The following is a 24856-nucleotide window of genomic DNA, read 5'->3' on the forward strand; positions in this document are numbered from 1 at the left end:
GCCATGTGGCAGGTGGACTTGTTTGGGAAACAAAGTTGTATTTTTCCTTGGCCATGTCAGTCTTCCTGGACATAACTAGAAGTTTAAAAACCCTGATATCTTTTTAAAAAGGGGGGTTGTGGTATTTGATCTCTCAGGCATGTTTGATCCAGATCTTGATTCAAAAATAGAGAGTTTATGGGAAGACTGTAGGAGCCTTATTAACATGAAGAGAGATCTTCATAGGTTCAAATTGAAAGCATGTAAAATACACACAGTATTGTGAATGGATACTTTTAAAATTTTAGTTATTCTGGGAAAGCAAGAGAGCTTTGTGACAGCCAACAGTACATGAGCAGACATGCCATCCTCCATACCATCGTCCCTGCAACCCCCCCAAAATCTCTTCTTTGTGGGATGGGTTTTAATGGGTAGGAAAGGATACATTTATCCCTCCAGGTGCCCACATGTGTGGGTTGAACATACATTGAGCAGAGTTTAAAGTCTTATCCATAGTAGAAAATGGAAAGCATATAGGCATAGGCTGTGAAGCCTTCTTTTAAAAAAAGTTCAGCTGCAAAGCAAGCCGACTTCCCTTTTTTTTTCTTACCTCACTTAACAAAGAATCAAACAGAGTTTAAAATATGATTTACTTACTCATAGGCATGCATTGTCTCTCAGCAACTGCAGCAGTAAAAACTATGCAGGTAAAATACTTATATTTACAGTAGAAACAGCCTCAGGCATGTTCCCGGGACTGAAGCAGTTAGATATATGTTTGCTGCCATCGCTGGTTGAAAAGGAGAGAGGGGAAGGACAGGAAAATACGATATGCTCTCCCCCACTCAGGGGAGAAGCGGAAATGACATCACACAGAACCGACTAATAACATTTCTATGGTCTGCCTATCAGCAGTACAGCTGTGTGGTCTTAAAGCCTCTCATGCTAGCTAGCAATAATATGCATTGTTAGATTTGGCTGCTAATCTCCCACACTCTGCAGGATTGGGTGACCCCTGGGAGCAGGAGAGATCCAATTGTGCAAGCAGAAGTCTCTTTATCATAGGCTTTCATGAACTCTAGTCCACTTCATCAGATCCATGAAGTATAGTCTTGAGATACAGAAATACTGTACAGTATATACATATGGTAAGGGCAGGGATTGTAAACAGTGAAGTCAGAAGGAAAGGCATTTAGTAATCCACAGCACTTCACTGAACCCATACATGCCCCTACCAACAAGCAAACTACAGTATTAGAAACGCAAATGCCAAATAATTACTTTCCCTTGGTTGCCCTTTTAAAGTATCTGCCTCTTGCCTCTTGCTAAGTTCTCATGGTTTGGGGTAGTGGGAGGAAATGACCAGATTATCCTTATGGGAAGCAACCTTTATCTACACGTGAAGATGATGGAAGCTTGTTTGGTGAAAGCTATTAGTGGTGTGGGTGATATTTTAAATTAAAAGTTCAGAAGTTGCATTCAAAACAAGAAGTTTTTGAAGTTCGACATACCTGGTGTTCTTGGATAATTGATCTACAATCTATAACTAACCATCACAAGTCTATTTCTCAATCCTGGAGGGAGCAACCTTTCCTCCACCCCCCTTTATGAAGGCAAATGCCCATAAATTTGTTTCCCTCAGTTGTAATGTAACATAACAGTGCCCAGAAATACTATTACAAAACTCTGTGCCTCGGTTGCTTCTACAGACCACGACCATTTTGTGTGGCGGTGCCCTATTACGCCCTACCCTATTCCATTCTGCTCCACTCCCATTCTGCCCTCTTCTGAGTCCAAAAGGACCTGCGCGTTGGTGATCGCACATCATTTGGACGTGCCTAAAAAGGGTTGCCACCTGTATTTTTTAACAAGTGTACGGATGAGCAGGAACTTTAAAAAAAACATTCCCGTATATCTGCTTGTAGTATAGTTTGTTCCCTCAATCTTCAATTTACATGTTTTTAAAAAACACTTCACCTCACATTGTTTGGCTCTGCCTTCTTTGTAACCTAGCTTTGAATTAATTTGGTGTATGTGCTTTTCCCCAATGTTTCACCCCCTCAAAATCTTGAAACAATGTCAGGAAATAAAATTTTACATGCATTGTATTACTTAACATTGTCTTATCATGAAAACTCAGAACTGATGCTGTCGAAAAGGCATTAAAAATATATGCGGTGCTTTAAAAGTGAGCACAAAAGGAGCCGTTATTTTTCACTGCTGACATCAAAGTGAGTACTAGGGGTGTATCAAAGTCTTAAACTTTATCCATTAGTAATGTATAGTAAATAAATCAGTTGCTCTGGGTCTCTGAGAGGTTAGTTTCCCCACCTAAAGTTTTCTTTTAGGTTGTATCTCCCAAGTGAAAAACTTGTCTGTCTTAGTGGTCTATTTTAAGCAAGAGTGTTTTCAATTAAACAGGGGATGGAGAAAATATATAGTAGTCCTAATTCACTTTTGGACCAGTGAAGCAGCAGTTTGGCTTATATCCAGCTATTGATTTAAAACAATTACTAGTTTCAAGACAAATGTATGGGGTTCTTTGTGGCATGAGCTATTTTTGCACTAAATCCCACTGAGTCTTATGGATATTGTATTGTGCAGTAGTAGTGTACAGTACAGTGGTACCTCAGGTTACAAACACCTCAGGTTACAGACCCCGCTAACCCGGAAGTAGTAACCTCGGGTTAAGAACTTTGCTTCAGGATGAGAACAGAAATCGCGTGGTGGTGGTGGGGCGGCAGCAAGAGGCCCCATTAGCTAAAGTGGTACCTTAGGTTAAGAATGGTTTCAGGTTAAGAACAGACCTCTAGAATGAATTAAGTTCATAACCAGAGGTACCACTGTATTTATCAGGTGTATAGTTGTCAGATTATGCACACCCGCTGTCCTTCACACATGACAGCATGCTTGCTAAAGAATATAGGTAGAGAAAATAGAAACACAGGGATTAAAAACTCATGAAATGCAAGAGCTATGGCCCTTGACATTTTTTATGAAAACCCTATATAAAAAGTGCAGTGATCATTCACTTTCACCACAGCAATAATTGGTGAAAACAAAAATGCTTACCTTTGCTACATTACATTAACACTTGTCTTTATGGGAGAGAACATTAATCATGATGATTGAGCTCTAAATTAAGAGAATTATAATAACAAATGCTAGTTCAGTAATCTTACACATTCTCCTTTTACAGTTGTTTTGTTGAATAAATGTGATTTTCGGGTCAGCAGCGGCTAGTCCCAACAGATGTTCTACAACTGGATTCTGAATATTTCAGTTTTGGATTTCACTGGGGTTTTTTTTGTGGTCAGTTTTTTCTTTTGTTTTAAAGAAAACCTGTTTGTCATTTATAGACTACACGAGGACATTGTTGGTATGTTAACCCCTCACCTCCCCAAAAACCCCATGCTTGAAGATGAGCAGATGACATACCTAATGGTATGGCCAGTGCTTTTTTCTGGGTGTACTCAAGGGTATGCAGTACCAGCCCCTTTTTTCCTAGAAGAAAACACTAGGTATGGCTGATGTTATCAGATCCTGTAATAGTTTAGTGGCTATTGGAGCAGAGGAAGGATTTGGGTTTGCCTATTTTAACAAACCCCGAAAGCGAATGAGTAGCAAGGGTATCCTAGTTTCCAGTGTTAAGTCCTCAAGCTTGGGATACACTGGAAAACATGAAAAATTGGAGCCTAACAGCACCATCACTAGTGTTTTGAATAAAGATTGCTGAAAAGGGCTGTACTTTCAACCTCTCAGATCAAGTGAGCCGCAAGAGTACTTTGACACACAACCCGGGGACCACACACTGAATTAAATTAGCATATTGTGAATATTGTACCATGGGCCAGTACAAGGTGCATTTGCTTGAAAGTAAGGCCCCCACAAAATATCGTGGCACTGATGCCAGAATAAGAGAAATAGGCAGAATGAAAGGAGCTGCTTAGGGGGCTCCCACCCACTCCCAATGTTAAGGAAGAAAGGAGTGATATAGAGTACAGTGGAACCTCGGTTTATGAACACCTCGGTTTATGAATTTTCAGTTTATGAACGCCGTGGACCCATCTGGAACGGATTAATTCACTTTCCATTACTTTTAATGGGAAAGTTCGCTTCAGTTTATGAACGCTTCAGTTTATGAACAGACTTCCGGAACCAATTACACCCATGTTTCAGTTTATGAACGCTTCAGTTTAAGTACTCCGCAGACCCGTCTGGAACGGATTAATCCACCTTCCATTACTTTCAATGGGAAAGTTCGCTTCAGTTTATGAACGGTTACTCCGCGGACCGTCTGGAACGGATTAATCCACTTTCCATTACTTTCCATGGGAAAGTTCGCTTCAGTTTATGAACGCTTCAGTTTATGAACAGACTTCCGGAACCAATTGTGTTCATAAACCGAGGTACCACTGTAGTGGGAAAGAAGGGATAAGGGCAATGGTGAACCTTTTCCCTAAAAAGCAAACTGGGGATGGAGGCAGATGAAGGCTGTCTGCTTTTGTGCTCTTCCCACCCTACTGGATGAAACTGTCTTGTCATTGTTTGTTGACTGTTTCGTTTAATTTGTTTGTTTGTTTTTTGAATCCTTATGATTGTGTTCAGTATTCTTGTAGCACTTTTGCCTTTATATGTTTTCACTATTTTTTTTTTAAATACACTGGTCAGGAATGTCTTCAGGTTCAAGTTTAGTTCAAGGTCCAAGGTTGGCTTTTTTGTTCCATTCTGCTTTGTTCCTCCTCCTTCTCTGCAAGCCGCCAAAGAGTCAGCAGCTAACTCATTCCTTGCAATCCCTCCCTTACTCACTGGCTCTGTCTCCTTTTCAAAGCGCCGCCTCGCTGGCAAACACTGAGCCGCTAATCCACCTCTTATGCTCCCTCCCTGTTTCAGTCTCTGAATGCCTGCAGTGGCAGACCAATTGGGCAGCAGTGCCAGCAGTGGCAATTTTAATCTGGAGCCTCAGGCACCATACATAGCAACAAGACTTCTCAAATTGCTTACAGTTGGACCACCCTCTATTGCAAAGTGCGCCCAGCACCTGGTTGGTTTCGAACGCTGCTTGTGCTGGACCACCCTGATATAGAGCAAGATCAGTTGCCTGGAAAATTCAATTTAAAAAAGCTTTAAAAAAGCATGCTTGTATTAAGAAACTGTATGTTTGTATACACACACACACACCAGTAAGACATGTTGGCGAGAGAAAGGGGAGGGGAAGGGAATCAATTATCACCAATTATCTTGCAGCTCCATATACCCCACCCCACTACAAACCTCAGGAAGTTGGGCGAACCCTTTAGAATAGTGTGGAAGGTAGCTCTCCCCACAACTGGGTTCAGAGCTTGTGAGATTAAAAGAAAAGTATTTGAAAGAGTGGTGTTATTAAAACTATTATTCAGCAGATACTTAGCACCCAAGATATCCAAGCCATTGTATAGAACATAGAATTGATTATGTAGTACTTATAGTTATGCATGTCTGCTTCAGTAATGCTGATTTAAAGGTAAGGAAAGTTCTCTTTGAAATACTGAAAAGAAATTGCCTTGGGCCACAATATTACTATACTAAAAAAGAGTATCCAGGCACTTAAAAACTTCAAAAGAGTTAATTTTGGGCTGAAGCTGTGGCTCATTTTTGTTTGAAGTGTATTATTGAAGATAATACTAATTGTCTGCATATCAAACAGTAGACTTTGCAAACATAGATCTGCTTAACAAATATAATTTCTTAATATCATGTATACATATGAAGCTTATGCGGCACACACTTTCTACATGTTCTTCTGAGCTGAAGTTGGTAACTACGGTAATTTCCAGTTGTTTATTTCCTCATAAGCTTGAAATGAGGAACAGAAGTAATTATGCCCCTGCAGTCCAAAATAAATGTCAGTGTGTCCATATCCTGTATATCCATTACAGAGCAACTAGTTTTGAGATCTGCAACAGTTTTATCCGATAAAAAAAGGTTATTGTTGCACAATGTTCTTTAATGCTGGTGGTCCTAAATTAATTGTGAAGTACATGCAGACAATTCCTTATTTGTTTATATGAATGTTGGTTCTTATTGGCATGGGAACCAGGCAGAGAGCCTTCTCGGTAGTGGCGCCCGCCCTGTGGAACACCCTCCCATCAGATGTCAAAGAGAAAAACTACTACCAGATTTTTAGAAGACATCTGAAGGCAGCCCTGTTTAGGGAGGCTTTTAATGTTTAATAGATTAATTTATTTTTCTGTTGGAAGCCGCCCAGAGTGGCCGGGGAAACCCAGCCAGATGGGCGGGGTATAAATATCATTATTATTATTATTATTATTATTATTATTATTATTATTATTAGGCGGTGTGGTATTGTGCCAAAATAAAGCTCAGGTTGTTGCCAGCACTCCATGCATCAGCACTGGTGACCACACGAAAAAACTGGTAGATGATTTGGTCTACCCGGGCTTCACCATAACCAGCAACCTGACACTGAGCTGGACATCCTCATTGGCAAGGCAGCCACAGCAATATCTCGCCTGTCCAAAAGGGTATGGAAGAATGTGATGCTAAGAACCAATACCAAGATGATGGTCTAGCAGGCTTGCGTGTTGAATGCACTACTTTATGGAAATGAGCAGTGGGCAAATCACACCTGTCAGGAGAGATGTACGTACTGCATCAGGAAGATGCCCACATTCTCAACATGGCTTCTACACTGGCTTGATCATGTCCACAGAATGGAAGATGGCGGGATCCCCAAGGACTTGCCCTATAGGGAGTTGGCTTCAGGCACTTAGCCTGTTGGCAGACCAACTTTTCATTACAAAATGTAACATGAAGGCTGGCAACTTTAACCCCACTGTATGGGATTTCAACGAGACAGACAGCCAGGTTGTGTATCCACAGCTGTGACCAGAGGAGAAATGGCCACTGGGAGCAGCGCAGAGAGAAGAAATACCATGTTGCACCTGTAGCAGTACAACTGGACACCTTCACCTGCCTCACGTGCAATAGAACATGTTCCTTCCATATTGGTTTCTACAGCCACAGCAGGTGCTGTAATTCTCCAATGGTTTGACTTTACCCCTGAAGGAGCAGTCAAGTCAATGAAGTCAACAAGTCAATGAACTTCAGCTCCGTATTGAGGCTGCAAGTCAATGAACTTCAGTTCCGTATTGAGGCTGCTAAGTCAGCTGTTTTATCGTGGGAATAAGGGATAAGCAGCTAGGAACCAATAACCAGCTTCTCCCTTGTTTGACTCTGTCCTCCTCTGAACCCTTATATTAACTGTAAATCTCTCTTGTCTCTCAGGTAATAAGCCACATACACCTCAGTATTGTATTTCTGTTGTTCCCTGCTTCTATAATACATTACCTCTCCCTATTTGCTATTATGTTTTGGACAATTGGCCTACAGATGCTAGCCACTTTTCGTCTGCTTCTGTGGATATAGGCATGATACTTTTGTATTTCTATTCCACCACAATGATTTCATTGTGGAATTGTTTAGGTAAAGTGATTGTTTTCAGAATTCTCTTCATTGCTGTAAGGAATTGATATTTGGGAGTGGCGGAGAAAAGGAGTATACTACTCCTGTGGTTCGAAGGCATGTTTTAATTACTTGCATCAAGCACTTGGGCTCCCATAGTGCATAGTATTCACTTGCCAGCAAGAGATGAATTAAATTGGGGAAATAACCATTAGAGAATATTTCATCTTTTGACATTCTTGTATGTTTCATTTACGTAAGCAAAACAGTGACTTCCAGAACTCAAAGCAAGTGTGTACTATTTTAATATATCTGCGCAGAGTACTTTTGTTAACTAAGGCATTCAGTTTGCAGACATTAGATTCCCCAAGTCCAGAGTGAATAAATCATATACCTAGCTTGCAAATCTCTGCAGATCATTTTGAACACACTGCTGCCAGCCACCTGCAATTTAATTTTAAAACAGTTTTTCTACAGTTCCAAAAGTTAGCAGCTTTCTTTATAATTGTTCTCTAAGGGAACTTTAAATATTGTGCTTTGGAAGCAGATTTTTTTTAACCCAATCCATAATAAATAATATTTTGACAATGAATAATTTTGCACAAAAATGATACTTAAATAATGTAAACTAGTTTTAGAACTTTTATGTCTTCTGTATAAAATACTCAAATACATGATAATACATGATAGGTTTATTGATTAGTTATTATTTTGATTAAAATGGTTATTTGAGGCCTCTTAAATTTACTGGTTGGTAATGCATTGTTTTCCCCCCAGACTATGTTAATCATACTAAAGTGTGGTTAGTTGTAATTAATCTTTTAATAATATCTCTAGTTAAGGATTCAATCTAAAGCCAGATATTTAAAGTAAATAACGATGTATGTGAAAAATTAGGAAACTATTGAATTGATGGGTTGCAGTATTTAGACAGACTTCCTATATAATGTGTTTTTCTAATTGGTATGCTAAAAGTTGCTTGGTCCCAGTTCCTGCCAACCTAGCAGTTCGAAAGCACGTCAAAATGCAAGTAGATAAATAGGAACTGCTACAGCGGGAAGGTAAACGGCGTTTCCATGTGCTGCTCTGGGTTGCCAGAAGCGGCTTTGTCATGCTGGCCACATGACCTGGAAGCTATACGCCGGCTCCCTCGGCCAATAATGCGAGATGAGCGCGCAACCCGAGAGTCGGTCACGACTGGACCTAATGGTCAGGGGTCCCTTTACCTTTACCTTTACCTATATAATGTGTTTTTCTAATTGGTATGCTAAAATTGTATACATGAAGAAATAAATTCCTTTAATTTTATTGTGGTAGAGCCCATATAAATGCACCAGAATGAGGTTGTGAACTGATTTGCTTATTTGATTCTAATAATCTCAGTGCACTATCCTTAAAAACTGTAACCCTTTTGGTTTCTTTATAAACATCAGTCAGCATGACCAGTAATATTGGTTTAAACGAAGTTTTATTTGTGGTGCTGTTTGAAAGGAAGCTGAAATGTTAGTACTGTACTTGAAAAGAAGATAAATGGTTGATTTCTTAAGCATAATTTAAGTTTGCCATATTTGACTGGAACTGTATCAGAGGTTTCCCCCCTAATCATAAATACCTCAATGTCAGAAAATAAGAATAATGATAAGTTGAATCAGAATCCAACAATATATTTGCATCTTAATTTTAAGTACTGCTGTTCTGAAACCATTAGTTCAGCTGTGCTTTTAAAGGAAACTCAAACCTTTGCTGGTTTGTGGTTTTCCTGTTATGTTATTGCCATATGTGATGGAAGTAATGGGATAAAGGAGAGTTTGCCATACTTTTAGGGCCAATGGACAAATTTACAAACTGAAGAAACAGTCTTGGGTACCACACAACCTATTCTGTTGCCTGCAATAGGATTTTTTCCCAAACCTAATTTCAGCAAGGACCCTGAGGGCACCTGCAAATCCCTAGGATAAGGGATTGTTAACACCATCAGTATTAAGAGGCTACAAAAACTCTGTGGAGTGTGGGTGATGGTAAACGGCAATGAAATGTTTGATTACATAATCTCTATGATAGGTTTAGGGAACCGTATAGGTATTACTTTGTGAGGATATATATGTGCAAGATGTATGTGCAAGTGCAGGAGGTATTCTAATGTGTAATTTGGAATCAAGGCTGGAATGGTTTGGTTTTTCAGGATTTAACCTGTTGAGGATAGGCATCCATTCTGAAATGTTTAATAGTTTCTATACCTTGTGACATGGTATTTTGCTTTGGTGGGAGGTTATCTTGGTAGTAGAACAATGCCGTAAAAGTGTCTTGGAAAGATTCTGCAGCTCACTTTATATCGCTTAGAGATTATGTCAGCAGATTGCTTGAATTATGTCATTATATTTACTTAATCACAGTTATTTGGGGCAACTTGAGCACAAGAAAAAAGTTTACCATTCCCAGAATACTGAGCTTCAATAACGTAATCTAAATTTGCAGCATCAAACTAGTCAAATATGCTCAAGAAAAATGGCCAAACTCATGATAGGTTTTTTTTTTATTGGGTGTCTAATATCTGCGCCATTAGTTCCAGACTGATGTCTTTCCCACTCTCAGTGCTTTTGTGCATAGCTTATAAATCTCTTTTCATCATCTTATATGACTTTTTCAAAGCAGGGCTAACATAATATAAGGCAGAATAAAAGAAAGTCACTGAAGGTCGAACAGGCAATCAAATTATTACTGATTCCTCAGTGAACACTAATGGACCTTTATAATGTGATTAGTTGTGAATATCTGTGCCCTCATTCAGAAGGGTTCGTTTTTAGTAAAATTATAGTATATTCTTTGCTCAATTTGGGTTGATTTGACTAAGTTGTGCATGACAGAGTGTGGTGACTAGTTTCCATGTTAAAGTTTCACTTACAATAATAACTATCTATTAAGTTGCTCATGAATAATAATAATAATTATCTCTGCAACATGACACCCTACTGTGGTGATGCTTCTAAGCAGTACCAGTTGGTCAAGGAAAGAATATGTAGCAGTTAACAGGTTTCTTAATTGGGTGGAAGTGAGGGGGGTAACTGTGCTGCCTGCCAAACCCTAATTTGTGGTCCTAAGTATGTATCCTGTAAGTGCATTGTCCTGCTAAGCTGTCTCACATTTTCAGTTTATAGTTCCGCCTTTTTAAATAAATAGGGCAAAGCAAGGCAAAGCAATATCTAACCTATATGAAATAAATAGAGTTAGAGAGAGAGTTAGAGATCTGTGTGTGTGTGAGGTGTGTTTAATGTGTGCATAAAGGTAAAGGTACCCCTGTTAGGTCTAGTCGCAGACGACTCCGGGGCTGCGGCGCTCATCTCGCTCTATAGGCCGAGGAAGTCAGCGTTTGTCCGCAGACAGCTTCCGGGTCATGTGGCCAGCATGACTAAGCCGCTTCTGACAAACCAGAGCAGCGCACGGAAACGCCGTTTACCTTCCCGCTGGTACTTGCACTTTGATGTGCTTTCGAACTGTGGTGTGTGTGTGGGGGGGGGGGAATTTATGCAAAGAATACATGCACACTGTGCATTTCCACTTGAAAGTTCGTCAAAAAAACCAATTTGTGCATTTGAGTGTAGCTTTGTTTCTTGGAGACAGTAATCTGTATAGTACAGTACCTTTAAAATTTCCTCCTCTAAAGACTTGTGGGGGTTATGAAATCTAGTTGTTGGCTGACAGAAGGAAGTCTTGCTTTGAACAGAAAGGCAAATCAGACACTACTGCCTTAAATGCATTGTCTTTAAACAGGGTTGAAACCAGATTTCTATGAAGTCCCCAGCTGTCCATCACAAGATGTTAAATACATCTTTTCAGATACCAAAGTCTTGAATGATGATAGTAAAGTGAAATGTTAAGGTCAGATTTCAAAGGAACTACTCCAATATGACCCAGGTTCTCCTGCATCAGAAACCTGTAATATAACATCCATATAACAGAGTTCCTAACTTTCCTTCATAACAGTCTTTGTCTTCATTAACACCATTTGGAGTTTTAAAAATAAATCAATTTAGTTGGAAGCTCTTTCAAACTACAGCCAGGGAATAGAATGATGATAGATTGGAATATCTAGTGAAATCCCTTGGCACTTTGCTAGACACTACTGAGTTAAAATATCCATTGCTATGTGCTGTATTGGAGCTGTGAAAATACATTAATTTTTTATATTAGTGTGGTAAGAAATGCTGACAAGGAAACTTGCAGGCGCTGACTGAGACTTTTCACTATTTTTCTTTACAGATCCAACTAATCTTGCAGTTTGTAGCTTTGCTGTGGGCTGGCTGCAAAAGATTGTGTAACTGAGCCCAAGGTCTCAATTTTTTTACATAGTCGCTTTTGGAGTTGCTGCTGTTCGTACATTTCAAAAAATTAACTGCTGTAACCAGTGCTTTTTTTCTGGGGGGACGCAGGGGTACGCATACCCCAAAACATTTTGTGAATATAAGTTTGGCCTCATTGAGGGGCAGCCTTTCAATATGAGTAGGAAAATGAGAGTACCCCTAAACATTTTTTAAAATAAAAAAGCACTGACTTAAGAGGTTATCTTAGTCTCCTATGTAAATGCAAGCAGACTTACAGAAAAGTAGAGTATGCAAAGACTCTCAAGGATGAACCCATGAAAATAATCAAACAGTAATTATTTGTTCCAGTGCAATTTTTCCAGTTCAACACACTCTGCAATTACTAGGATGTGGCGGTTTTAATGTATAATCTGAAGGGTGGCAAAGAAATTAATTAAGTATAGCGTAGATTGCAACATGAGTGAGAAATCAAATGTGTGTACACACACACATATAATACATGGTGTGTGTATATATACTATATATATGTGTGTGTACACACACACAAACATACGAGCTTACTTAATTTTTACATAACTAAATACAACTATGAAAAGGTTTACATATTCTTAATGTTTGCTGAAAAGAGTAGAGGCTTCAAAATGCACCTAGATTTTTACTATTTTGTTTGTTCAACATTTAAGGTAGCATAAAGAACAGAGGGAAAATTGAGTACATATCATAAAGGAAGTGAAGTTCAGAAATGGTTTCTGCCTTTGTAGGTAAAAGAGATGCAGAGACAGGAAATTTCCCTTTGCCTTATTCTTTGCTCTGAAATGTACTGCATTTGCTTTTTTAAAATAATTTGTTAATTTTATTATGATTATATTCTGCAGCTCCTCCCAAAAGAAACCCAAAGTGACAAAATGGCACTTCAGTGGTATTGCAGTATGGTATCACAATGGGTCTTGTGAATTTCAAATGGTGATAAATTTGGAATGGGTTTTGGTTGTGGTATGTTGGTGGCAGAATCCTTCACATTCCTAAATGTCTATTAGGAATCAAAATTCATATTTTTTACTGTTTTCAGACCATAGAAAGGTAATTTGTTTAATTAAATTAAATTTTAAAGTATTACTTTTATTACTTTTGCCCCATCTTATCAATATGCTATATGTTAAACTGGTTTGGTTAGCAGCATCTCTGAAAAATGGGAAAAGGCTGCAGGGTAATAAGTTTTGTAAATACATTGCCTTGATTCTTTTTCTAAATCGCTAGCCGAAATATAATCTACTTCATGTACTGCCTAACTGAAGCTGCGGCTTCTGGTTATAGTTTCAAGCTTCTATAAAAGCAAAGAATATTTGCAGGGAGTTACCCCTGCAGATATATTCAATACTTATATTTTGAATTTTTGTTCTATCACCTGGTACTTCCTTTGTAATTTGCTGGAGGAAAGAAACCCTTTTCATCATGTTCTTTCTTCCCCAGAGACCTTTTAGACACACTTTACTGTATCCCTCATGCCATTAAAGCAAAAGAAACTATTGAACCCACAAGTTGTCACTGCTGCAATGATGCCCCCAAACTTCATTGTACTTGAATATTCAGTGTCACCTTCAGCTGCCTTTTTCCTTCCTTTATGCAGGTGACAGATCAGTCGGTTAAAGCATTTGCTGAACATTGTCCAGAGTTGCAGTATGTTGGGTTCATGGGCTGTTCTGTTACATCTAAAGGAGTCATACACCTTACCAATGTAAGTACAGCAACAAGGTTTCCTGTTGTCATTTCCAGTTAGGATAATATTGCACAATAGACATAACTGAGAGGTGTTTTTTATAGAGTCAAAATTATATAGTTATGGTAATCTTATGTACTAGAAGCAATATTAGGGATGCATCTTTTAACACGGATAACAGTTTTGTAGATGCCTTCATTTATTATTAACATTAGCTTTAACTATGCACATCTAGCTGAGACACAAAACTGATACAAGCGGCAGCTTTGGTGCACGCCGGCCAGATTGCACCAATTAGAAGTGTATATTAAGAAATAGGATCAATTTTGTGATGGGAGGAAGGTCTTTTATCAAAATGTTAAGAATGTCTATAGGTGATAGCTAAGAACCAAATAAAAAAAATATCCAGGTCCACAACCAGAAAAACTTGATAAATCAACTGCACAGTGGGCCTTTATCATTGGCAATTGGTTGTAGAGAAGAGTGAAATAAAAAACATGGCTTTGCTTATTATTCTTTCACATATATTATTCCTTTTCTGGATCAATCATCAATTGACTGGAAATAGTGGATGTCACATTAATGTGAAGGATATAGATGTTGTATCAAGTAAAGGAAGAGCAGGAAGGAGGTGACTAAGAATAGGACACATTGCAATAGACCCAGAGAAGTGCAAGTGGTGGTTTTTTCCCTTATAAGTGGGATTCCTGCCTCTCCTCCCCATGGCAGCTCCCTGCACACACTAGAAATATCAAAAGGGCCTGCAGACCCTCTGGAGCGGCATGGGATGGGGTCTGGCTCTGTAAAGGGAAGGAGAAATGGGCAGAGTTTGGGAAGGTTACCTTGCATGAGCAGAATTGCTTTTTAATGTGTGTGGGGCACTTTAGAAGCCAACCAACCATCAATACAAACAAAATGCAGGTCATTCAGGAGAAGTTGCAGATGAGGGCTGTGATGTGGGTTTTCTTCAAAAATTGAACTTGTATTTCAGTTAATTGGCACCTTGCTTGGGTTATATGCACATTGGGTTTTAATTTACTGTTTTGCTTACAATCTTATTCTTTTATTTATTATTTTAAATACTTATATTCCACCCTTTTCATAATGTGTATTCAAGGCAGCTTCTATAAAAGTGCATCACACAATAAATAAGAAATATAATATAAAATTACAAGAAAATCAAACATCAAGTTTTTAATGGAGATGAACCTAATTAAAACAACGAGACCAACTCAATTCAAAGCCTTCCAGAACAGCCATATCGAGTTAACAAATAAATAGACTGTGTGTAATCCTAATTCCACTTAAAAACCATTGAAATCAGTGGGATTTGATTTTGAGTATACATAGTTAAGATTTATATTCAGACAGTGGGAGAGAAGAAAAGTAGTGAGCAAGTGCTTGTATAGGTGTGATATGGAAGTTTGGGGAGGAAATTAGGGTCGGGGTTCATTTTTAGTGGTGGGTGGCCAAAGAACCAACACCAACTGTCCCCTCTAAAACCAGAAGAAAAGGCTGTGATTTACTCTGACGATGTGTGGGCAAGGCTGCTTGTACCGCTCATTGCCACATTGCCACATTTCAACTGGAGGGGTCATTTGCTGTTGCTGTGTTGAGCTTTCAAGCTTTCCCCCCTCCTTTTACAACCTAGCTTCTCCAGTAACCCTGATATTTGATTGGTTTACTGTATTTATGATTTTTTTCTCCATGTTAAAAATTAATGTACTGAAGCAATGTGCAATAAAAAATACAGGGCCCAAAGTCATTGTTTGCTGTATGTAGCTAACTTTTATGCTCTTCCCATCTGAGGTAAACATTATTTTCATTCTGTGCTGCTTAATCATGTTGCTTCACAGGCTGCACTTTGGTGTTTTTCCTCTCAAGTTTGGGTGAATGTGAGGGACCAATGCAGCTCGTTCCTCTGGGAGTTGAATAACGAACACTTCTCACTAAGCTGCTATATCCTCAGTTGCTACCCCTTTTAATTTGTGAAATATGTGTCCTCTCTAACCCAACTATAGCTCACTTCTAGAAAAATGTCCTGATTTTGCACTCTCATGTGCTGCTGAGATGACTCCTCCCATTCTTGGAAAATATTTTCTCTCTACTTCTAAATTTAAATAGTTCCAGTAGAAAGCCCTTTCTTGGTGAATGTCTCTATCAAATGCCTATCTCACCCAGTATAGTTTTCATATATATTTACCGACACTTAAAGCTGTTTCCTTTGAATGAGCTCTAAACTTCTATCTGTGTTAGCTTATTATTTCTTAATCTTAATGGAGGTTCTAGAGACATCCTTGCCACATGTGGACAGGGACATGTGGACAGGGACAATATTGCATTACTTGTAGTTGGATACTGTGTCTATGTAAGAAGGACCTGCCTTATTTACAAGTGATTGTTGAGTATAGTTTTTACCTGATAGCTAGTTATGGTTGCCACTCTAGAGCTCCTAGATTTTCTTTGGTCATATCTGTAACATTGTCGCTCTAGACACCTGTCTCAACATCTATCGAGTGCTATATATCAGTACAGCCGTATTATTTAAAAATTAGGCCTGAAAGCAGAGACTATTTTGTTAACTGACATCCATAACTTGGAAATACAGGAATTAATGCAAATGCTAATATGTTCGTGTTCATTATAAGTCATACTAACAATTATTGAGTTAAAGTGAATGCTTTTATCAGTATCAAATCATATGGGTAGGAAACTTCAGATTGTATGATGATGATGATGCTATTCAGCTTGTTAAGGATCCCAAATGGGACTTTTGTACTTGATATATTAAATTTTAGCACATGACTATTTATTTTCCAGTATTACTTTGCAAGAATATATCATAGTTACTCTTTTAACATTGGATGTTAAGTGTTATCAGGGTTTTTCTTTAACTACTGTGGTTGGTACCCTAGAGGGTCTATCTCCTGATGGAGAAACAGGGCAGAGGCAGTTATTGGTGATTCCCCTTGTTTCTGCAGCCTCCCATGCTCTCACTTCTTCTCCAGAGAATCACCCAACCTGCTGCAGCAAATAATGAGACACAAGGTACAGAGAGGAGGGGAAATAGATGGAAATTGCCTCCCTCCTCGATTCTGCTGCTACCCTGTATAGTTTTGTGGCTGAAAAAACCATTTTGAAGTTTTATCAATAGGCTTTAATTTGTAACTTCATTTCAAAAGTTTAACAGCATATTTTAAAATAAATAAATAAATAACATTACATTACATTAAAAATATTACATTAATTCCATTAGTGCATTCATTGGTGAAAAACAGAGCTGGAGATACTCCTTTTAAATAAAAAATATACAGCAAGTTCTCTCTTTGATTGAAATCAATAGTTTTTGCAGCTTTTCTGTTGCATAGGTAGAAAAACAAAGTAATTAAAGGACAAAAGCAGGTTCAAGCAGATCAAAACTGCAATTAATTCTATAAATAGTTTATATTTATATATGAATTACAAAACTTACCATTGTATTTATCTTAATAGCTAAGAAACCTTTCCAGCTTGGATCTACGTCATATCACAGAACTGGATAATGAAACAGTGATGGAAATAGTAAAGAGATGCAAAAACCTTACCTCCCTCAATCTGTGTCTGAACTGGATTATAAATGACAGGTAACTTCATCATAGAAAAGCAAAGTCAAACCATTGTGTTAAATATGATTAATAATTGATAATTTTATGAAGTTGGGAAGAAATGAATCTTAAAAGTCAGCACAGTCTTTTTGGAATAATGTCGCGGTGTGCATTTTAACATTAGCTATCTTGAAGGAGAATCCTTGCCTAAAAATAGATATGCCTATTAGTAAATCTGATTGTAGGTCTGAATTTTGAATGCAGACTTCCTGCTTTGAACTCCCTTGCTAGAAAGGTTGATTTATGCATGTATAGTATATTAAGCCGGTTCACACATGGCAGTTAGCCAAACCATGGCTGAGTGTGAATACACAAGCTTGTGGGCTCCTGGAGAGAGATTGTGGCCGTGTTGCACATCCTCTAGTTCTGCTCCTGCTGCACTGCTGTGAGTAAGCCATTGTCGTCGAAACATGGCCTCAGGGTTTCCAGATAAGCGAGGTTTGCTCCTGTTTGAAGCTTGTGGTTTGTTGGAAGGAAACAAACCACAACCTCAGATTCAGATGATTTTAAACTAGCCACACATGATATTTATGTAACAGTCATGATTGTGTAACAAACCTACTCTAAGGATGCAATCCTAAAAAAGCGTACCAGACAGTAGGTTGCCCTGAATATAGTGGTGCTTGCTTCCAATTTAACATACATAGGATTGTGCATTCAGGTGGCTGGAGAATTGGTGTTTCGAGTGGAAAGGTTGAAAGGAAACTGTGTTCAACCTGAAAAAATAGTGGTGACTTTCAAAAAGCTAATACAAGAAATAGGAAGAGGAACTTGTGTTATATTTGATCAACTAAAAGTAAACAAGAAATAGAGGTTTAAAGTGACATTAGATCTTAGGTTAGGAAAAATCTTTTAAATATTAAAATGGAGGAGCCATGGAAGATTGGAAAACTTTCTCCTCTCTTGGATATTTCTCAAAAAGAGGTTAGCCAGTTGTGTGTGTTTTTTCTTCTGGAAGGAATTTGTCACGATGGATTATTTACTCATATTTACTCAAGTCTTTTTCCTACTTAATTCTGCTGCTATAAAAAGGTGTTTATTATTAGATTTAAGTTATTAAATGGAAATGGTAGAATGTTCTCTGTTTCTAAAGGATAGCCTTGGCTGTAATCTTGAAAACATGTTCTCATATCTTTTTTTAAAAAACCACACACTAAATAAATTGGAAACCCATATAAGGGCTCCTATCAAAGCATAAGCTTTATAGTCGACTAGTTGGAATTAAAATAATTGAGCCTGTTTGTTCCAGCTGTATTAATTAGCTGATTCAAAGATGCATGCCAGAAAATAACATCACAAAACAAATACACCAGTGCAAATGTTTAGAATTGAGGTGCCAATCAGTGAACTCCCTGCTGCCCTCATGCCAGGTTTGTTTATGCAATATAGTCTCATTCAAATAGAAGAATTTAAAAATAGTTTTAGAAAAGGCTTGGTTTCATAAGCTTCCCTGTTGTGGAGGAGGCAAGTGAAGATAGGCATCTGCAGGGGTTCCGGTTTCCGCCTGCAGGAATGGCGGACCTATTTTCCATCTCTCTGACCTTCGTGAGGAATTTGGCGGTTGCTAGGGGAGTAAATGGCAACCCCCTACCCTCTCCGGGGGTTACGGAGAGGGGCCGCTGGCCCGCGATGCCCCCTGACCCACTCCGACTGTTTTTGGAGTGGGGGGAGCTTGGGCTGAGCACTTACGAGGGCCAGGACTCCCGGACGCTAATCTGCATGGCGGGGATTTCCATGGTTAAAGAAGATAATTAGGCTTAAATCTATGGACATACTTCAGAAGGAGGGGAAGAAGCGCTGTTTACTGCTGAGAAATTTATGCTGCTGAAAGGAGAGGAGTCAAAGATTGTACTGCATCTGGAAGAAGGATTGATGGGGACGGAGCGATAAGGGAAGTGAGTTTTTATTTTTTTTTCCCTTCATATTGCTGCATCGTACCTTCCCGGACGCGATGTCCTGGCTTGTTTGGAGTGAAAGAGAAGCAAAAGACTGTGTGAGTTGAACTTTATAACTGTTGTTACTGAGCATATTTTTTTAAAGATGTGGAGTTGCCGATGAGAAAAGCCTCCCCCTAGTCGGGCGGAAGGGGTTCTGGACGCGCTCGGAGGATTTATGAGTTGTGACGCACTTTAAATTGGAGCAGCGACCTGAAGCTAAGTTCAGCTATAGGGCAAGGAGATCCATTAATTTACCAAGAGTTTATGGTTTGATGTTTGGGTCTCCTGCCTGAAAAAGCTGTAAATTCTATAATGATCGTGAATCTTCATGGCTATGAGAGAAAGCGAAAGTGATTTGAGCTTTTTGAGATGGCGCTGCTTCGGGCTGCTTCGACGCAACAAGGAGCTCCATTAAGAAGATTTATGGGGAGGCTGGACTGATTAACTCACACAGGAGAAAGAACATCTGTGAAACCTTGTTTGATATTTATCTCAGCGGCTGGGAAACAATCGGATGAAAGTGGAAAACATCTATGTGACTGTAAGGGGAAGATCTGGATTATTATGAACTTGGAGGACGATTTGAACTTTAGAAAAAAGACGGCAGTGGACAGTTGCGAGGAATTCCCAATTTCTTGAAGCATGGGAACCCAAATAAAAAATTCTTTAGATGATTTGGCATAACATTCGGTTTGATTGATATATATATGTGTATAATTTGAAATATTGAATGTGATATAATTGGTTTTAATTGGAAAATTAATAAAAATATTTTTTTTAAAAAAAGAAGATAGGCATCTGCATTTACAGCAGCCTCACAGGTCATGGTGCGTTGACAAGATGTATTCCACAAGCTATCTTATCACGTATATAGTTTCACGCTGTACCATATTTTAGAACAGCCCCAGGCAGCATAACCAATGGACAGGGACGATAGGAGTTGCAGTCCAAAACTTTGGAAGGGCACCAGGTTGGTGAACGCTGTTCTAAAGTTATGCTGTAGACTTCAATCTTAAACCTTTTTGTCCTCAAGAACTGAAATTCTTCCAGAAAACACAGTGTTAGTTTTTAGATACATCGCTTCCTGACAGAAGAAGGTTGCTGTTTTATGTGTGTTCAGGGGGACCTGCGTAACTATAATGCCATTCACTTATGCAGGGGACCCAGTGGAAACCAACTGTTAAGCTTTTGAGTAGAAAGGTGACTCAGAAGGGGATTTTAATAATAGTAGTAATGAAAAAGCATGTTGAATTTACAGTGTTTCTGCACCTCCTAGCTATAATATTGTGAGACAACTCTCCCAGCCGCTGGTTCAGGCATCCCCAAACTTCGGCCCTCCAGATGTTTTGGACTACAATTCCCATCTTCCCCAACCACTGGTCCTGTTAGCTAGGGATCATGGGAGTTGTAAGCCAAAACATCTGGAGGGCCGCAGTTTGGAGATGCCTGCTCTGATTCATTGATAGGGTAGTGGCATACATTATCTAGGGCAGTGTTTCTCAACCTTGGATCCCCAACTGTTGTTGGACCTACATCTGCCAGCACTCTTTGACTACTGGTCTTGCTCATAGCTGCCAAGTTATCCCTTTTTTAAAGGGATTTTCCCTTATGCTGAATAGGCTTCCTCGTGAGAAAAGGGAAAACTTGGCAGCTATGGTCTTGCTAGCTAGGGATGATGGGAATTGTAGTCCAGTAACAGCTGGGGACCCAAGGTTGAGAAACACTGATCTAGGGGTACTTGCGCCTGCTTTCACAGTGGAAGAGTTAAGCCTCCCTTTTGAAGTTGATCGTGGCTTGTATTCCACTAAACTGTACTCAGGGTAGACTAATATCAATATATTAATGGACCCAAGCTAGTCATGGCCATTTATTTCAGTGGGTCTACTGATGAGCAAAAGTTAGCTGAATAGCCCCACGTGTTTGCTAAATCTTGGTGTAGCCGAAGTAATTGTAGTAGTACATTCCGATGTAAATCTTACTTGGTTCCTGCTTCTAGTAGTAGCTGTGTTGGTCCATGGCAGCAGATACAATGAAGAGTGTTATAATAGCACCTTTAAGATTAACAAATGTATTGTGTTATTCCAGAATTCATTTGTTGGCCTTCAAGGTACTGGAAGACTCTTATTTGTTAACTTTTCTTTAAAATCAATTCTATATGTTATAGATTCCGTGAAAAATGATTCCCTCTCCCCATGACACCCCATTATACAGCAAAGTGTCCAAACCCATTTTTTTGGAATACTGCCTCTAACCTATCTTTTTTTGAAAACTAACCACCTCCTGCGGCACAATGGGCCTGTGCATCTGGCTGTTAACCAGAAAGTTGGTGGTCTGAGCTGTGGGCAGGATTCCTGGATTGCAGCGGGTTGGACTACATGACCCTTGGGGTCCCTTCCAGCTCTACAATTCTGTGATTCTATTATTCTAGTGGGTGGGTTTTTATTAAAGCTCAAATATGAAATATTTGCTCAGTATGCAACATATTATAACATATATTGGAAACTGGATAATGAAAATAAATTGAGGATGGTGTGATGGACTGGATTGTAAAATGTTGTTGATAGTCTGGTAACACAGATGCTTGATATAACTTGACTGCACTTAATTTTAATAGCCTTTCTTGTAGCTAAGAATTTCCATAGTCCACTGTATTTTTATTTATTTTTTTATATCTTTATTGGGGTATAAAACATAGAAGGAAAAATGTGGGAATGAAATATACAAAGGAAAAACGGAGATGTAAAGGACAAAGTTCTTTTGGTCCTTTCCTCAATTGGGCTCCAAATATGAAATCAAACTTCTTTCAGTCAAAGTTTCTATTAAACAAGAAAATTACTACTTTAACCTAGAAGTAACCAGAGCATAGGCAACAGTAGTCAGGTTGTCCATGTCCAGGTATGGGAGCAGCTGGGCCATCAGCCTCAGCTGATGGAAGGCAGTCCATGCTACTGGAGCCAGAAATAGATCCACAGGTACCCCCAAACCACAACCTCTTCCATCCAGACCACTCATCTGGTCTAGGAAAGCACCCACTAACGGTGCCTAAGCCTTGCCTGGATTTAGCTTCAGGCTATTGGCTTTTGTCCAGTACGTTACAGAGCAAGACTTCAGTCCAGCACATTGACTGCACACCTGCAGAGCATAGAAGTAGAGCATGTGTATCATCAGTCTTTTTGCTGACCACACACTCCAAAACTCCAAAATTAATGCTAGATTATGTCATCTTTGAATTATTGTACAAAACTGAATCTGATTTTTTGGCGTCGTATTAAATCATTGCCTTGCTATTTCTACATTACAACCACCCATAAAATATCCTAGGCATTTTTGTTTCACATCATTATTTTGCCTTGTACAATTTGCATTGAATTTCTTATTTTCAATAGCTGCCGACCTTTCGAGTTGTGGCACACATGCTTATGTTTTGCTGCTGTGACTCTAAGCAGTTCTCTTTAATAAAAGAGCCATTGATGATACTTCATGTTTTATTAAAAGGTGTTTTGTTTTAAAACATCTGTGACTTCAAGGCATGTGTGGGGTAGTGAAAATTAATTTATTTTTACCTAGAGCTAAAGCATGTTCATGCAAGATAGCTTTGAATTATTTTTAATGGGCGAAGAAAACTACTTTTTCATCAGGATGAGCAAACATGTTTCACAGATGTTGAGTAATAAAAAGCATCCTTAATGTAGTTTATTTTTAAATGGCTTATTAGGGCAGTCTAAACTATGCTGAATGTCTCAGCAGGTGTTTAAACACTTCTAAATATGCATAGAGCATATGCACCATTTTGGTAAATAAAATTGCAAAAACAATTTGCTGCTTCACATCTGGAGATAATGCAAAATGGTTGTAAATTTTGTAGGGAACCTTTATTGGAAAAGTAATCTCAAATGTTTACAAATATTGTTCTCTTGTTTTAGTTCGTCATTTTTGATACATTTATCCCTAGAAGTCATGATATTTAGTCAATGTAGGGAGAGATTTGCTAATCTGGCAGAACATAACTGTTTCTTGTGCATTCTAAACTTGTTTCAGTGAGCATACTATTTTGCCAGTATGCAGAGGGATACTTGGCAGATTCCAGAGTATAGTCTTAAGGCATATGGTTTGGTACCCTTGGCGAAGCTAAGCAGATCTGGATCTCATCAATAATACCAATTCAGTGAAAGAAGAAGTCAATCCACACCAACACTCCCAGATAACTAAGGGAAAGATTCAATTAAAATTAACTATGAAGTTTCACCCTGTTTCCTCACCCCTGCTGTAGTGTGTGTGGCCTGCCTCTTTAAGAGAGATGCCTGATTGAAACTCTTTCCCACTTTCTGGGCATGGTTCCTTCCATAGCTGAGAGGGAACCAGTAGGTATTTTGATCTTGCTTCTGTTGCAAGCACTAGCTGCTGTACTGAGTTATTAATCTATTGTTGTGAGTCGAGGCCCCGCCCCCGCTTGGAGATAAAATAAGACACATGGACACAAGTATTTAGGTTAAGGGGCTAAAAAAGGCCACAACTTTATTGGCTGCAGAATGTGAGTGGTATTGGCTGAGGCATTGGATCGAACACACTATACTTGACTCCTGCTCGCTCTGCCAGGAGTCACACAAGGGTTAACAACCTGTAAGGGGAGCTTGTTGATGCAAATCAACTGGAAGCTTTCCCCTAGAGTCACTGGGGGTCGTGTCATGGCCCTAGCCACCACCTGGGCATCGGACAGGAACCACAACCGCTGGATTCCTTTAACGGAATATCCTTACAGGGGAGGGGTAGGTGATGGCCAGGAACAAGGAGGAGGAACCCACGAGTCCGCGGCCATTTTAAATGGCAAAACTACGCCCCCCCAACCCATCCGGATTGGCCAGCTGGGGGGCGTGACGTGGGCACAGGGCTCAATGATGCAGGGGGCTTGGTTACGCCCCCCGCGAGCGCGGGAAGTGATTCCCGCTCACAACACCTCCCCTTCATTAAGAAGAGAGGCTTTCATGAATTTATACAAGTACTAGCTGACCGTGCCACGCATTGCTGTGGCTCAGTCTGTTAAATGGAGCCTCAGAGTCCCCCTTCAAACTCCCCTCACCCCCCTCACCCCTATGGTTGGGCCCACCCTGTCCCGATCCATGACCTATTCGGTCCACCCCCCACCCGGGCAAGCCCCTACCTCCACTTGGCCTAGTCTGGAAAGCGGCCTAGTCTGCAAAGCCGAGCCAAGATACTGCGGAGAGGGAAGCTTTCCTAGGTACAGTACCAGTGTAGCCATCGCTAGAGGGCGGTGTGTTGCAATCTCTCCTGTATTCCCAAGCATGCACTTTTGTGTGATTTGTGAGTTCTGAAACATGGGGTTTGGGGTTTTTTACGTGGCCCAGGTGTGACATCTGTCTACACAACCAGTATAGGAACCTCCACACAGTGGAATGGAATGTTGTGTCCAAATTTGAATGGAATTGGTCAAGCGGTTTCTGATAAAGGTGCTGTGTCACCTACATGCACCTATTACATTTTTATTATATATAGATTGAAGTTATCCTGATTCCTGTTGCTTCTTTGTATTAGAACAGACCTGTTGCAGGGTTTCCTAAAATAGTGTGTCTCCTTCCCAAACCCACAAGGATACACAGACTATGCTGAATTCTTCCTGTGCTTAACCAGTATATCCCCATTGGTTTCAGCCTGAAACAGAGTAAAACTTCATGGTTAATTTTAATTGAATCTTTCCCATAGTTATCTGTGTTTGTGCGGATTAACTTCTTAAACCGAATTTGTATTACTGACTAATAGCTTCCTCGTGTGAGATCTTTT

General features: G+C 39.4%; 1 protein-coding gene across 1 annotated transcript in view; it reads left to right on the forward strand.

The window, feature by feature from the left end:
• Positions 1-24856, forward strand: part of FBXL17 (F-box and leucine rich repeat protein 17) — a 146880-nt gene that overhangs the window by 33698 nt on the left and 88326 nt on the right. Inside the window, exons 5-6 of the mRNA XM_035100064.2 lie at positions 13390-13497; positions 16972-17102. Coding sequence (XP_034955955.1) covers positions 13390-13497; positions 16972-17102 — 239 coding nt within the window. The remainder of the gene's footprint in view (positions 1-13389; positions 13498-16971; positions 17103-24856) is intronic.

The sequence above is a fragment of the Zootoca vivipara genome, chromosome 11 (genome assembly GCF_963506605.1).
Source record: "Zootoca vivipara chromosome 11, rZooViv1.1, whole genome shotgun sequence".
Lineage (NCBI taxonomy): Eukaryota > Metazoa > Chordata > Lepidosauria > Squamata > Lacertidae > Zootoca > Zootoca vivipara.